Below are 16,245 nucleotides of genomic sequence, written 5' to 3'. Positions count from 1 at the left end.
GACTCCCAGCTTCTACTCTCATCTCCCTAGAGCCCACTCTCCACCCAGGAACCAGAGTCATCTTTAAAACAAATCTGATTTAGTCGTCCCCATTGCATATAAATAAACATGCTGTTTTCTGACCATAACCAACATGGCCTTGCTGGGCCACGCCCCACCTATCTGTCTCTACCATCCTAACACACAGTTCTCCCCCCCAACCATGTCTCGCTCCCCCTAGGCTCACTGGCTCTTTGTTGTGTTCTTTTTTCTCACGATCATGCTAAGCTCACCCTCATGCCAGGGCCTTTGCACATGCTTGTACTCCTGTCTTAACCATCCACCCACCTTGACTTTCAGCATTCCAAGTCTCGTTGCCCACAACCCTATCTCAGTGGCCTTCCCCCTATCGTCCTATTTGAAATGCTGCCCCTAACCCCACACACACATCTGTTGTAGCCACTGGTTAACACACTAACCTTTCCTTTCTCTATTGTACTTTTGCATGGTTTTTTTTCCTTATTTATTTGCTCATATTGTGCCTCCCATGCTAAGACATGTTCCAAGAAAGCAGAGGCTTTGTCATGTTCGCTTGTCTACCCCCGGTGCTGGAATAGCACCCGGCACTTAGTAAAACACAGTCAGTGCTGTTGATTGAATCACTGGTATGTGGCATTGAGAGGCATTTAATCAAATGGCTGGATGGATGGGCGAATGGTCAGATGGGTGGGCGGATTAATGCATTACCATTTTGTAATGCATTACAAAACAGTTCTTTTGCTTGTTATCCATTGGTGCATATCCCTCTCAAATACTCAACTGTTCACTGACTAAAGGGGAAATATCTGAATACCTGGTCTCTGCAGTTCAGCATCTGTCACTGTTAAAACTCAGAGCCCGTGTAAAATTCCGTTGTAGTCAGGCTTAGGTACTTGCTATTCCTGGTTGTGCATCATCGGGGTATCCCTGCCTCATCTTCACACCCACTTTTCAGGTCCTACCAGCTCCAACACCTCCAGCTCACAAGAATCACTTTCCCCATGGAATTTCTAAAGCATTTAGTATGCAGTATGTCTGTTACACAGTAATTAGTGTAGATTCTCTCACCCAGAATAGGGATTCATTAACTGTGTAAGAATGATGGTACATCCTAGTTTAGGTTAAGGTTGTAGCCTATCTAGCTCACCCCTGATGCCTGAATCATGAATTTTTGGTGTCCCAGTTTGGTCTTTATCTTCCTAAAGCAGGAGTCTATGACCCTGGGGCCCAGAATAAGCTAGTGAACGATCTGCAAGGAATGCTGTTAGATGCAAATAACAGAAACCCAGTCATGGGTGGTGGGAGCGCTGGGCTGGCGTGGGGATACAAAGATGCCGCCTTTTTGTATCTTTCCATCTGATCATCCGTATCAGCTTCTGCATCCTAACACTTATGACCTAACAGTTGACAGATAGCTGTTCCCTTTCCAGGCAGAGACAAAGTAAAAAAGCAGAGAGGAAAGGAACAAAAGCGCTCTGGCCATCAGTAGGAATCTTCTCATTTGGAAAGTAAAAACCCTCCTAAAAACCCCACCTAGAAACCCAAGAAGGTGTCCTTTGGCATCTGATTATCCAGAAATTTGTTGATCACATGGCCTTCCCCGTCTGCAAGGGCACGGAGTACTTGGTTTCTTACTTTCTCTGGTCAAAAAAGGGATGGGGAGAGGAGTTAGGAGTGGCTTTGGGGTAGCTTACAGTTCTGCTGCAGGACCTTTTTTTCAGGAGAGACGGTCAATCAAATTCTCAGAGATCCTTTCATTAAAAAATTAATACACACTACCTAAGCAAGGTCATCAAAACAACTGTACTGAAACTCAGTAGATGGCTGAAGAGAAATCAATGGGGATCAAGTTTTAGATGATATTACCTATAGGTAACAGAGATTCTAACAGTACATTAAAGGCAGATAATTTTTTTTTTTAGTAATCATCAACATATGATGGATTGACTCCTGTGAGCATCAAATTCATTTACAAAATATCTAAACTAATGAATTAATTTAGCGAATTAGTTGCTTAACTAATTCACTGAGGCCATGACGGAAGGAGCCAAAGATTTATGTGTCATAATCTTTTTTTGTGTGCGTTCAGCTCCTTATAATTTGTGCCCATAGCGGGTTGGGGGCTTGGAGTAGAGGTATATTTTTTCAGATTTGGAGGCCCTGAAAATAACAATTTTATTAATTAACAACTCTTATTCTAGGCCGGAAGTGAAAGTATTTAAGAAAAGTGAGGCATTTCAGTAGCCATGTCCTCTCCTTTTTAATTCCTTTTTGCCAGACTGTAATGTACATAAAGAGAAGTGTGCATAACACAGGTATACAACTCGATGAATTTTCAAAAAGCAGACACCCAGATTAAAACACAGCCTCGCCAGCCCCCAGAAGCCTCTCTCCTGTTTCCTCCCAGTCGCTCAACTTCCCCTTGCCAAAGTGTAACAACTCGTCTGAATTCTATCCGTGGTGACAAGTAACTAATTTTCATAGTTTACATAAATGAAGTCAGACAGTGTGTCTTGTGTCTTATATGTTTGGCTTCTAATAGTGCCTTTAGGTGGGAAAGATACTGGCTTTTTCTTACTCAGCTGTCCTCCATCTTGAAACATTTACTCAGATCCATGAATAATAAGCTTCCTACTTTCTCACATTTTCTGGCAACTTCTAATTTTCCTACTTTAGCAACAGTAATTTCAGGGACTGCTTTCCTCTGGGAGAAGCTGACTTATCCAACCATTGTACCTTCCAGGTTAAACCGGCAGCACTAAGACCTGGGGCGGAATGGGTGGGAAAGAACCGTCTGTTTACCTTTTTAAAAATTTTGCTTTATTTTCTCTCTGTATTCCCAACCCTGGGAGACTCTTTCTTCCCCTTTCTAGATCAACATGGAAGTGTCTGAGTGTCTTCCTGTTGAGACATGCCCTCTGGCCCCCAGTTGGTCCTTACATTTTTGGAGCTGACAGCTGTTCTGTTTTGACTCTCCACTTGTCATTGCAGTAGTTCAGGTCTCGTGATTGTCCAATTCACATACACCATGGGAATCAGCTTCTTCTCTGCTATTTTTTCTCCTTTGTCCCGCAAAGGGGAAAAAACATCAATCTTAACAGACGATGAAAGAATAAATATGGTTCTTTTAGATATGCAAATGGTGAATTGTTTTGCATACGTAAACACAAAGGAATTAAAACTGGTTTGTGAATCAAAATCTTTGACTATCTAAAGGGAATATCAGGGAGGCAGTGGGAAGCAGAATCAAGGTCAGCCTTTACTTAGAAATACAAGGAGAGCTACCCTTGTGATGCAGTGTATCCTTCAGCAAATGAAAGCCTTGTGTGCTGACACATAACATTTTATCATCAGTGATTTATTTCCTCAAAATAATGTCCCTTTGACCCTTTAACCTTCTTATTTCAGATACTCGTGAGAAGATGAGCATTTTTAGATACTTCCCTCAATGCTTTAGAGGTGTTTTTTATTACTGGAATTTAAAAGCTGTAAAAGCTGTCTGCTTTAAATTGACAGATGCTAAAATGTGTGAATGAATGAATATTCCACCGTATTCTCAAGGGACTATTTTATTGTGACTTGTTTGTTTATGAGGAAATTGCTTTATGACGCTCAACCTCACATTTCTATCAACTAGCCCTTCTTTGCATTTTCTTGCACTGTGATCACCTCTCTAAAACCAGCTCACCTTGGTCACATCACAAAACAAAGCTGTCCAGCAGTTGAAAAGAAGGTGGAAAATATTTTTTCCCCTTTCTATGTTTCCAGCTCTATGAAAACTGCAAATAGAAGTTGTCATGTTGGCATGTGGCGCCTTCTTTGGGAAGATGCCACATCATTAAAACATAACCATGTGCTACTGTTTTAATGGTATCCAAATAGATAATTGAATTCATGGACATCTAAATTTAATTCCAGAAATCAAAGCTATGGTAATAAGAACTGGACGTGAGTTCTCTTAGGCCAAGTAATTTAATTCCTCAGCCAGCTGAACCATTATGTGTCTCTGTTCCTTGTTATTATGCCAGTAAATTGCTCAGGCAGATGCAGTGATGGATGGTAGGCATCTATTTCACTCTTTTTCATGGCTCAACACATACCAGAATGCAGATCATTTTAAACACAGCTGTTTTTGTACGCATGTTTTCTGTTGGAGTTTTAAATGCAACATTCAAGTCATAACAGAGATGTTTAGGGGAGGTTCCTGGGGATACCCAGGGTTGTGTTTTCACCATCCCACCTAGAAGCACTGTGTTGCCTTAACCCTGGATCACACACCTGGACCCTGTCACTCCATCTGTGCTTCAGGACAGCATGCATGCATCTTGATTTAAGGAGAAGACTCATTGGATTCGATTTTTTTCCCTAGTTTTGCCTGAGTTTTCCCCTTAATTTGGAGAGCTAAAGAATATTGGTGCCTATGATTTGATTGAACACAGAAGAGAGCTCAAACACAAGAAATCGGCTGATGGAGTGCATTAGGTCATCTTTATTTTATTCACTAGCAGTACAACGTCGAGATTCTATAGAAAAACGAAGAGGCAGTTATACTGGGTAAAATTGGTATCTGAGCAACTTTTTAAGTTTAGGATTCTTTTGAAATGTTGCCTTAAGTGGTAGACTTTTGTGCAGGAATTCAGGCAATCAAGAAATCAATGATTGGGACTTTCCTGGTGGCGCAGTGCTTAAGAATCCGCCCGCCAATGCAGGGGACACAGGTTTGATCCCTGAGCTGGGAAGATCCCACATGCCTTGAAGCAACTAAGCCCGTGTGCCACAACTACTGAGCCTGTGCTCTAGAGCCCACAAGCCACAACTACTGAGCCCTCATGCCACAGCTGTAGAGGCCCATGCGCCTAGAGCCTGTGCTCAGCAATGAGAGAAGCCACCGCACTGAGAAGCCTGTGCACCGGCAAAGAAGAGTAGCTCCTGCTCACTGTAACTAGAGAATGATTGCACCGCATTTATCTCTAAGTAGATGAAGGCTTCTACCATCTGATTATCAATGCGAATGTTTCTCTTCCTCTTCTTACCTATTTCTTCACGGTGTCTCATGGAAGTGTTAAAATAACTGGCTAGGATGTTCTCTGTATTAACACTTCATTTATTCAGTTAATTTATCTATAAATAAGTTGTTATTCGTGTTATTCTGCTGAATAAGTTTCTCCTTATTCTTTTAACCACATACTTCAACTTTTTTTGATGTGTTCATTTATTATCCGTATATCATATTTAGTGAGAATTAAAAAGGCACTCCACTGGGAGAAGGGGGGTTATACACATTTTTTTAGAACTTACAAAAGTCCTTTAAATTCTGGGTTAATCAGAGAATTCCTTCTAATGCTTTGTTCATCTTTTTACATATCTTCCTCTTTTTCCCCCTCAGTACTTGTGGCTGTCCGGTCAGACTTTCAGTATTTGAAAGCCTTCTGCCATCTTCCTTTCTGTCTCCCTGCACCACAGAATCCTGCTGTTCTCTTCCCCTAACATGTTTGAAATCTGATTTTCTGTACAATGCTGAACTCACACTAGCATCTCAAGGCTCCAGGTTGTGGCTGACACAGACTCTCCAGATCCCTGTCATGTCTCCCAACAATGAGCTTCTCCTTGTGGGTGAGAATCAGCTCTGGGGTAGAATTTAAATGTCAGCCTGGTAGTTAGTCCAATTCCTGTAGTGCTTCTTGTTAAATAGACCTGTGACAGATGCTCTGGTGAGCTGAAATCCTCCACCACATCTAGATCTTTTTACCTGTGTTGATTTTGTGATCTGACCAAGGATGAAATATCTATTTCTCCTCTCCAGCCAGATGGCACGTGAGATATTGTCACTGTTTAACACTTAGATTCCTGTCTTCGTTTGTCATCCTTCAGATGCGCTTGACCATGTCTGCACTGGCAGGTACATGACTGCCCCAAGAATATCTTAACTCAGACTTTCTGATTTTGTTCCAGACATACTCTTCTTTGGCCGTCCAAATTTAGTGGTTTATTACTCACCACTCTGATTAAGTATATACATGTTCAATGCCATAAATATTATTTCTGATCCCCTTCCCAATTACACTGTGATTTACTGCCTGTCTGTTACAATTATTCTCCGTGTTGTGTATTTCAGTGGTTCTCAGAATGTTGTCCCCAACCATCAGCATCAGCATCACCTGAGAAATTGTTAGAAAGGCAAATTCTCAGGCCCTGTCCCACCACTGATTCAGAAATCTGGGGATGGTGCCTGGTGACCTGTGTTTTAATAAGCCTTTCAGGTGCATTTTTCTGAAGCTCACTGAAATTTGGGAACCAATGAGATATCTGATATTCTAGAAAGCTTACACAACTAGCAAAAGGGAGCACAGGTGTAGCAGCTTCAGTAGGCATCTCTGATCATTGAGTATTACAGGCTTATTTAAGCCAATTTCTTCTTCCCCTTTCATTTCCAGTTTAAACTTTCATTAGTAATTTTGAACCAATTTCTGCCTCCCCTTATTGAATATCTACTGTGCAGGTGCTGTGTGGTATTTTCACATACATGATGAGAAGTTATCCCAGTAATACAGTACACTTTGTTTTGGTCTCCCCCACCCCAGCCTTTTTAAGAGACTTTGTTTTTTAGAGCAGTTTTATGTTTAGAAAAAATTTGACCAGGAAGTACAGAGAGGTCCCCTCCCCCATTACTAACATTTTGCATTCGTATTGTACACTTGAACCAATGTTGGTATGTTATTGTTAAGTAAAATTCATAGTTTACATTAGAGCTCACTTTTTGTGTTGTACAGTTCTTTGGGTTTTGACAAATGCATGATGTTGTATAGACACGGTGTCAGTTACACAGCAGTTTCACTGCCCTAAAACTCCCCTGTGCTCTGCCTATTCATCCCTTCCTTACTCACCCCAAACTCCTAGCAAGCACTGATCTTTTTATAGTCTCCATAACTTTGCCTTTTCCAGAATGTCATATAGTTGGAATCTGGGTATCCCCTTTTTACAACTGCAAAAACTAAGAAGAGCTGTGCTCAGAGGTAAAAAGTTGCAGATATACTGAGCTGGAATTCACATTCTTCTGCCTTCAAACCTTTTGTATGTTTTTAATTCAATGCCAAATTTCCTCTCAAATGTCCAAAATTTCTCGTCATTGATTTTTTTTTCCTTTCCGTTTGTTTAAATGACTGTCATTGTTATTTCTCTTTCCTGCTCCAGTGAAGACAAAGTCGTAGAAGTAGCGGAGGAGGAAGAAGTGGCTGATGTTGAGGAAGAGGAAGCCGAGGATGATGAAGATGACGAGGATGGTGATGAGGTAGAGGAAGAGGCTGAGGAACCCTATGAAGAGGCCACAGAGAGGACCACGAGCATCGCCACCACCACCACCACCACCACGGAGTCTGTGGAAGAGGTGGTCCGAGGTAATCCACTGTTTACTTGGATTTTCTTTCTTGGGGAAAAGGACAGCATCACACTGGAGTTTGAAATTTCTAGCCAGCCTACCACCATTGCGTCCCCCAACCAAAACTAAAAATTTATAATGACAAGTTGTCTTGTGCTTGTTGAACTCCTTTTGGTTGAACAAGCAGTCCAACAGTTCATTTCAAATAACATGAAATCCTGATTTTACAGGCTGCTCTGTGCCTTGTGTATGCTACTTGGCAAATTGTTCTGAAAAATTTCACCTAACTGGGGGCCATGTCATTTGACAAAGGCCGAGTTAGGCGACCTCGTTGATATTCTCCTGACAATAGGTGTTTATTACACTCCATTGTCTGTTACCTCTTTCACCACCTAGACTTTGAGCTCCTTGACGTCAAAGACTGGATTTTACTTAGTATGATGCAGAGTGCCTGTCTTATAGAAACTTTTCAATAAATCTTGGTTGAATGAGTAGTTGCGATTAAATTTCCTTAAAGCAAAAGAAGGCTATTTGGTGAGTGTCACATGTTTTGCTGTGAAATTTAACTTGGATGACTTGTGTTGTCTTTACAGTATTTTATTGGGGGAAGTGACAGTGCCTTCTTAGAGAGGTAGATGTAGTGTCACTGTGTTAGACTTTCTTTTTCTGTTTAATTAATGCTCCTATTGGAAATTTTTTAAACTGAATGAACTGAAAGACTTCCTTTTTGTCTCCATGAAATAAAAGAAGGCATTCAGTTTACATTGAACAACCAAAACTAGTGAATTGTTGACTTGCTTTTCTGAAAGGGTATGCATTTGTTTCACGAATAGTAAAAGATGGTCCTAGAATTAGATTGATTGAGTACGGACAGAATTATTCTTTTAATATATTGCAAATACTTTTAAAGTCTATCCTCAAGTGCTACAACATTGTGTTTTTCTCACTTTAATGAAAGTAAAATGATTTCTGATTCGTTGTTAAATTGAAGTTTAAAATGGGTTAGTTTTTGCCTCAAGTAGATTCCTAATGATCATTGTAGTATCTTCTTCCTTTCACTGCATTTTCTATAACTTTACTGAGGTCTAATTTACATATAAAATTCATTCACTTTAAGTGTATAATGTATAATTTAATGGCATTAATAAATTTACCAAATTGTGAAACCATCACCATAATCCAATCTTACAACATTTTCATCCTCCCAGAACTGAGCCCTCACACCCACTCACAGTTAATCCTGGTTCCCACTGCCAGCCCCCAGCAACCACTAACATACTTCATGTCTCTACAGAGTTGCCTTTTCTAGACATTTAATATCAGAGGGGGTCATACATAGTCTTTTGTGTCTAGCTTCTTTCACTTAACATAGTAGTTTTAAAGTTCTGCATTTCTTTAACTCGTAGCTTTTAAAACTGAGATTCTGAGTTGAACACTCGAAGTTAGCTTAAAATCCACTGAAAGTATCACATATTCCTTTAAACTATACATACAGTACCAGATAGATTGTTTAACTTCACCACGCCCTACATGATAACAACTTCTTATTCACTTTCGCTCATAAGTAGATGTACGTTTAAGTAAAAGCACATTTTGTTGGAGGCATTGTTTTTCAGGGTGTTTTTCTTGCACGTCTTAGGACCATGTGTGGTTGATCTGGCTGCATGAACTTGTTAGCTTCTATTTTCCTAGCAAGGAAAGACAGATTTTTTTCAGGGCTTCTTCTTCTTGAAACCTAAAAGATATGTGACTACACATTACAGCAGCTAGTATTCTGCTGTGGAACTCAAGCTCCTATGATCTCCATCAAGATAGCTGTTTACATAATAATTACTGTCCACTTCTCAGCATTCATTTTTGGAGTACTGTTTGGTACAAGCCATTTTGCTGGACTCCTTGAATCAATCATACGATGAGAATACACAAGATAGCGGAACCTCTTGGATGTTAAAATTTAGTAGGAAACATAAGTCAAAGAAATACAAAGCGGGTTGTAAAAAGTAAAGGCCCAGAGCCTACTTCAAAGAGTAGGAGATTGATGGGGAAGAGTCTGTGAAAAAGAGGGCATTTGAAGAAGAACCGGAAGGGCTGGTGGTAGAGCTACCGAGGGATTTTCTTGTAGCCTACTTTCGAGTCACTAGAAATAGCAAAACCAATATGGTGCCCTGGGAAGGTACACGGCATGCTTGCGAGACAGGGTTAGTCCAGTTTAAACCAGAGCAGATAAATCTTCCATAAGAAGGTTATAGGAAATTAGGTTGGGCCTAAAAGTAAAGACCTTTAATGCCAGGCTGGCAAGTATGGGTATTAACTGAGGGTGGTCAATTCAGGACCTACTATGTGGTGAGGATTTTTCTAGTAGAAACAACGAGGAGATTTTTTTTTTATGTTAGTGCTATTGAGGAGATGGATGAACAGGGAGTGACATAATTTATTCAGTATATGAGAAAATGCCACATAAACGTATGCCTGAATTCTAAACCAAGACAGAACTCTCTTGAGATAACATGGTCTTGTTACATTCTGAATAAGTCCAGTTCTTTTTGCTTCAGTTTTTCTCTACATGTAGCATTATTCGATATTAAGATAGAACATAGGAGGACATCTATGTTATGGTATTTTTATAGAAAGACAAAGGCAATTAAAAGAGAATTTAGAAAAAAATCTCCAGGCTAAAGGTTAAAAAAAAAAAAAAAAGAAACTAGCCTTAAAAGATAAGTTGATAATGCTGATGTTAAGAAGAGCATTAAAAGTGACCTACTAAAAGCAAATACCTGATCATTTAGAGGTACCAACTGTTAGTGCTAGAGACAGAAGAGCCTTTAATGCGAATCTGTCCCTCTATCTAAGACTCCTGATATGGGCAAAATCTGTGATTGAGGCAAGTCTTTCTGGGAAAGGAGACCTAAGAGGAGAAACATGTTATGGTATATTGTGTCCATGTCAGAGTGTTCTGTGTTCCCAGCTAATTCTGGTAAAGAAGTAGAAGCTTTTGATGGTAACATTAAAGCAGCTAGTCACCTAGAGTCCTTTCCTCCACCCCATGGGTGTAGGAGGTGAGTTACAGCTTCTTCCCCAATGAGGAACAATATCAGTGCCATAGGTGATTGCTAACTTTGTAAGCCTGCTCCTGTGCTGAAAACAAAAGTTGGAAATGACTTGCAAAGAAGAGAGATCGAAAAGAGACTTACCATCTAGTTTGCAGTGTTAATGTTTCAGCGCCCGGGAGAAAATGTGATTTACAACCATACTTAATAACAAACATTCTTCATCACCAACATATTGCTACTGATATGACTCTTTAATGTGCTTCATAAAAAAACTGAATAGTTTTTTAACCCATTAAAATTTGAAAGAAATAGGCAGGGGGAAGAAAAATATAGGACATTTCATCATGGTCATAAAATTTTCAGCCATATTGTGTTAGAATCATTGATACCGAAGTAGATGTCAGTTCTGACTATGTTACTGATTCCAGAGGAGAAAGAGATTGTTGGGAAGTGAGTACAGCATCCATCTGGCTTTAGGATCTGTTGTGTTGATCTAGTAGAATAAGGCAGTACCAATTTGAATACAGCAATAGTATATTTAGACACTTGCTCCTAATTTTCTGTTTTGAGAAGGGATTGTACTTCCTAAACTGAGTCATCAGCGTACTCTGTGACTCGATCATGAATTTCAAACTCCGATTAAACATGAGTATTGTAATGAATGACATAGTCTGTGATTTAAGCTGGCCAGTTTTGTCCATCCAGGGTAGCTCTGTTTTTTCCCCTATGTTCATCAATTCAGCAAATACATATTCATTACGCCTGTGCTAATAGCTCAGCACCTCGCTGCTGTGGAAGGTGTGAGGAGGAGTTGGCTGTTACTGTGCTATGGCAGATCAGCCTAGGATTTCTTGTGTTTACACCACTCCCCTTGCCTTTTAGGGCAGTGATTCTATCTGCTAATCCTTGATTAATGTGCTGACTGGTAGAAATTTTACTTCCGCATTTAAAGCCAAGGCAACTGAAGCTGAGAGGAATTTTTTAAAAATTGTCCATGATCACAAAGCTGGTAAGTGGTGAAGCCATGATTTGATGGACCAGAGTATTTCTACCACCCCAATGTCATTTTTTTCTTTTTCCTTTTATTTATAAATACATACTAGTTCGGTTTAAGCTGTGTTCCCTTGTAAATGTGTATTCCTTTGAATATATAGGCATATATTCATCTTATTATTATTTCACTGAGCAGTTCCTAAATTTTGGAATTCTTATTTAAATAATAATGATATTATTATTATTATTATTATTTCAAATTATGGCCATGGCGCATGGATCAGCAAACTATGGCCATGGGCTGAAAATGGCCTGTCACCTATCTCCTAATCAAAAGGTTCTATTAGGACACAGCCAATCCCATTTGTTTACATATTATCTGTGGCTGCTTTCATGCTACAGAGACAAAGTTGAGTAGTTGCAGAAGACACCATGTGGCCTGCAAAGCTGAAAATATTTACTCTCCAGACCTTTATATGAAACCTCTGATATTGATCATTAGAAACATACTAGGAAGTTTTTATATTTCAGATATTACCATACCAGGTTAACTTCATTAAGGTAATTTTATTATGGTTAGAGACAGACTAGTAAAGTGTTTAAAGAGAGAATTTTTAATAATTTTATGCCCTTCGGCCAGTTACATAACCTTATTAAGTCTCTTTTTTCATGTGTGTTTTATAGATGCTGATATGATGTTTTTTATATGAATTACTTTAGATGATTCCTGTTAAGCATTTACCATATAATGCCTGACATTCTAAGTGTTCAGTTTGTTTTACAAGGACAAGCTGCTCAGAGTCAAATCCTGGCTTTACAGTCTACTAACTGAGTATATTTATATCAGTGAGATAACCTTTATGTCTCATTGCTTCCTTCTTGAAAATGGGATTTAATAATACCTACCTAATTTGAACCATTTTGTGGGGATTTTATGAAGTAATCCACAGGAAACACTCAGCACTATTCCTGGTGGACAGTAAGTGCTCAGTTAACCTAAGCTACTATAGCTGCCTTGGTTATACACGTCATTTTGATCCTCCAGAGAACTAATGTTTACTACTAATTGGGAAAGCCAACAGATTGCCTTTTTTTAATTATAAAAAGCATAAATGTGATGTATCCATTTCTGTTGGTATCATAGAGCTGATATTTATGGACATATGTTAAGGGAAAAGACAGCTCAAATTTGTTTTCTTGATTAAAATATCTTTTGTGAATATATTGTATATTTAAATATCTGCAGTTAAATTTTATGTCTGGCTGAAAATGGAACCAAGATAGTATTAAATGCCACTGCATTTCAAGATAGAGTTTCATTTCTTGAGGGTATTTTAAACCTCTTGGAAGGTCACTTATTAAATGGAGAGAGACACCGATAGAGGTGGCACTTTAAGCATAACATATGATAATGAAGTTTATAAGTTTGATCTAAATGTTGCTTGCCTTTGGCTAGGTGACCTCCGCAGAATTAAATTATTGTGTTTTTCCCTCTGGTTGCCATTAATCTCTGAGAAGCATCGTGTGATTTACTGCTATACATTCCACCCACATGGACCAGGCACTCCTAGATGCTGGGCATTGCACCAGTTCCTGAGGACACAGGGATATGAAGAAGGTGGCTCACTCTGGTTGCTTCCAGCAGTAGCTGTACACTCACTCTTCAGGAGAAACCCATATCTCTGCCCTGGCGGGGGAGGAACTTCGGCAGCACAGGGGAAGGAAAGTGCTCACCTAGGGACAGAAGTGGCCACTACAGCATTGTCAAGAAGTTGGCATTTGAGTGATTTTTAAAGAAGAATAGGGATTTTCCAGTTAATGGAGCACCAAATAGAATGAATCCAAGAAGTACCATAAATAAATAAGAATGTCTTGCATTGATCTCAAGGGTAGAGCAAGCAGAGCTTAGCCTAATTCTCACATCTCCGGAGCTACCTGTCGTAATGGATGTGCCACTTGCAAGGTATCCCGTAATTCACTAATAGGATTCTTGCTTATCATTCATATTTAACTTTTCACAAAGTTTGGGAGCTTGACTTGCTGCAAACATGGAAATGTACTCACATATTTTATTGGAAGCCTCATAGGAGCGCAGTGGCCCAAAATGAAAATAAAGCTCCATTTTGGGTTTGGGAACAGAGCAAAGGGATAATGGCTGCTCCGTTTCTGGAAGCCTTTACCTCTCTGTAAAAGCAAGTAAGATCCACTCCTGTTCCTGGACCAGAACGTAGCATCCTTTCTAATGACTTTGAGAGAGCTAGTACCAACACTGGGCATAGATGTGACAGGAGGCAGCCTAGTATTTTGTGCCCCATGGCACCATAGCCATTGATTTTGAGGTGTTTGATATATACTTTGGTAGAGGCAGGGTGAAGCATGGCATTAACAAGCTTCTTTCCATGTTGTTTAATGGTCCCAATTTAGAAAGCCCGCTCAGGTAGTTAGTTTGCTTAAAATGTGAGAGTGAGAAACAGAGCCACATAAAAAAACTGCGTGTGATGTGTATACATATATAATTTTCTATTTTTAGTAACAAATTGTTTGAAATAAAGGTTGCATAGCGTGGAGCATAGAAATTAGTGGCTTAGTATGTTTACAAAGATCTGAATTGCCACATAGAAAATTATATTTTGAACTTGATTTTGCTTGAAAAAAACCACTACATGGCTAGTAGTCCTTAGTTAGTTTTACCTCTACACTTTTGTGTCAGGATTCTTTAATTCAATGTTAGGAAAGGAAATAACCAGCTAAAGGTATTTTAATACAATTATGTGTAAATTTATTAAAAATAAGATTTCCAACCCAGTTCACTGAAAGGCCAGAAACCAGGTTTTTAAAAATTCTAGTCTTTTTTATGTTTTTCCCCAAATCAGTTGCTATTCAAAAAAATATGCAAATGTTGACAATTGTATGTATTTCCACAACACAGTTTGCGATGAAGAAAAAAAATCAAACCTAGTAAAAGAAATCCAGTAAATGAGAGAACAGTTCATTAAACATGCTTGTCATTTTCAGCTAATTTTTAGCTAATCCATATGTCTGATTGTGTAGAGGCTCTGATTTCTTGGGCAGGTAAGAGTTGTTTGTTTTAATGGAAATCTTTAGTTCCCTTGTAGAAAAATGCTTTCTGAAATTTTTAAGCGGAAAGGATTTCAATCTAAACACCTGTTTCTCTCAGCCTTGAATCATTTTGCTCCCCCTAAAAATTCATCACCTCTTCTGACAGATGACCTTTAATGATTCTGTTAGTGGAAGAGTAAGAAGTCAAGAGAGGAGGCAAGACTGAATGAATCGCATATAAAAATGATGTTCAGTGGTATATTTATACAATGGAATATTGCTCAGCCATAAAAAAAAGTGTGAAATAATGCCATTTGCAGCAATATGAATGGACCCAGAGATTATCATACTAAGTGAAGTAAACTAGACAAAGACAAATATCATACGATATCACTTATATATGGAATCTTTAAAAAAAGGATACAAATGAACTTATAAACAAAACAGAAACAGACTCACAGACATAAAAGAACAAACATACTGCTACCAAAGGCAAAAGAGGGGGCAGGATAAGTTAGGAGTTTTGGATTAACATATACACACTACTAGGTATAAAATAGATAACCAATAAGGACATACTATATAGTGCAGGGAACTATACTCAATATTTTGTAATAACTATAAGGGAAGAGAATCTGGAAAAAATAGATGTATATGTATGTATAACTGAATCACTTTGCTGTACACCTGAAACTAACACAACATTGTAAATTGGCTACACTTCAATAAAAAAAAAATTTAAACAATACTCAGGAAAACCCCTCGGCCTTCAAGACAACAGGGCAAATTTTAAAAATTAGGTGATTCTTGAAATAGTAAAAGGAGTTTAGAATAGTTCAGCTTGTTAAAAGTGCACTGTATTGAGTTAACAAGGGTAAGACCCTCAGGTGTTAACTGTGAGGGTGGAGTTATCTCTGTCCCTTAAATTTACTTACGCTCTTGTTGGATATAATTTCGGAGAACAGAATATGGACAGGAATTTCATGCTGCTTGCATGTGACTTTAAGTTCCTGCTGTTTTGTGATAGAAGCAAAGAAGAACCTTGTCGGCTAGTTCCCATGATTATAGATTTTCTGGAATTTCATACCATTTGTTACCTAGGATTCTGAGGTGTTGGTGACTGCTGCACAGCAGCTCTGGTCAAGTGATTGGGCAAAATTACTAAAACGCAGCATAGATCCTGATGTTTACTTGGACTGTGGCAGGGTTTCTTTACCTCAGTATTATTAATGTTTTTTTGTTTGTTTTTTGTTGTTTTTTTCTCATTCATAACGTTTTATTGATTACATGGTAAAATAACATTTGATATTTATGTGGGTTAAATATTAAAGTATTATTAAAATTAATTTCACCTGTTTCTTTTTACCTTTCAAAAATTTTTTGGCAACCACTTAATGTTTTAATTTATTTTTTTCATTTAAAAAAGCTTTTTTTTTTCTCAGGTCTTTATGGGAGTATGATTGCTTTACAATGTTGTATTAGTTTCTGCTGTACAACAAACTGAATCAACTATATTTATATATATATATCTCTCCCCATATCCCCTCCCTCTTGAGCCTTCCTCCCACCTTCCCTATCCCACCCCTCTAGGTCATCACCAAGCATCTAGCTGATTTCCCTGTGCCATGCAGCAGCTTCCCACTAGCCATCCATTTTACATTTGATAGTGTATATATGTCAGTGCTACCCTCTCACTTCGTCCCAGCTTCCTCCTCAAGTCTGTTCTCCAAGTCTATGTCTTTATTCCTG

General features: G+C 38.8%; 1 protein-coding gene across 6 annotated transcripts in view; it reads left to right on the top strand.

The window, feature by feature from the left end:
• Positions 1 to 16,245, top strand: part of APP (amyloid beta precursor protein) — a 272,596-nt gene that overhangs the window by 135,833 nt on the left and 120,518 nt on the right. For all 6 annotated transcript variants that reach the window (XM_057696995.1, XM_057696997.1, XM_057696998.1 and 3 more), the window contains exon 6: positions 7,210 to 7,412. In XM_057696995.1, the coding sequence (XP_057552978.1) occupies positions 7,210 to 7,412 (203 nt within the window). The remainder of the gene's footprint in view (positions 1 to 7,209; positions 7,413 to 16,245) is intronic.

Source organism: Hippopotamus amphibius, chromosome 10 (assembly GCF_030028045.1).
Source record: "Hippopotamus amphibius kiboko isolate mHipAmp2 chromosome 10, mHipAmp2.hap2, whole genome shotgun sequence".
Classification (NCBI taxonomy): Eukaryota; Metazoa; Chordata; class Mammalia; order Artiodactyla; family Hippopotamidae; genus Hippopotamus; species Hippopotamus amphibius.
The sequence above is the reverse complement of the archived record's forward strand: the minus strand, read 5'-3'. Positions and strand labels throughout refer to the sequence as shown.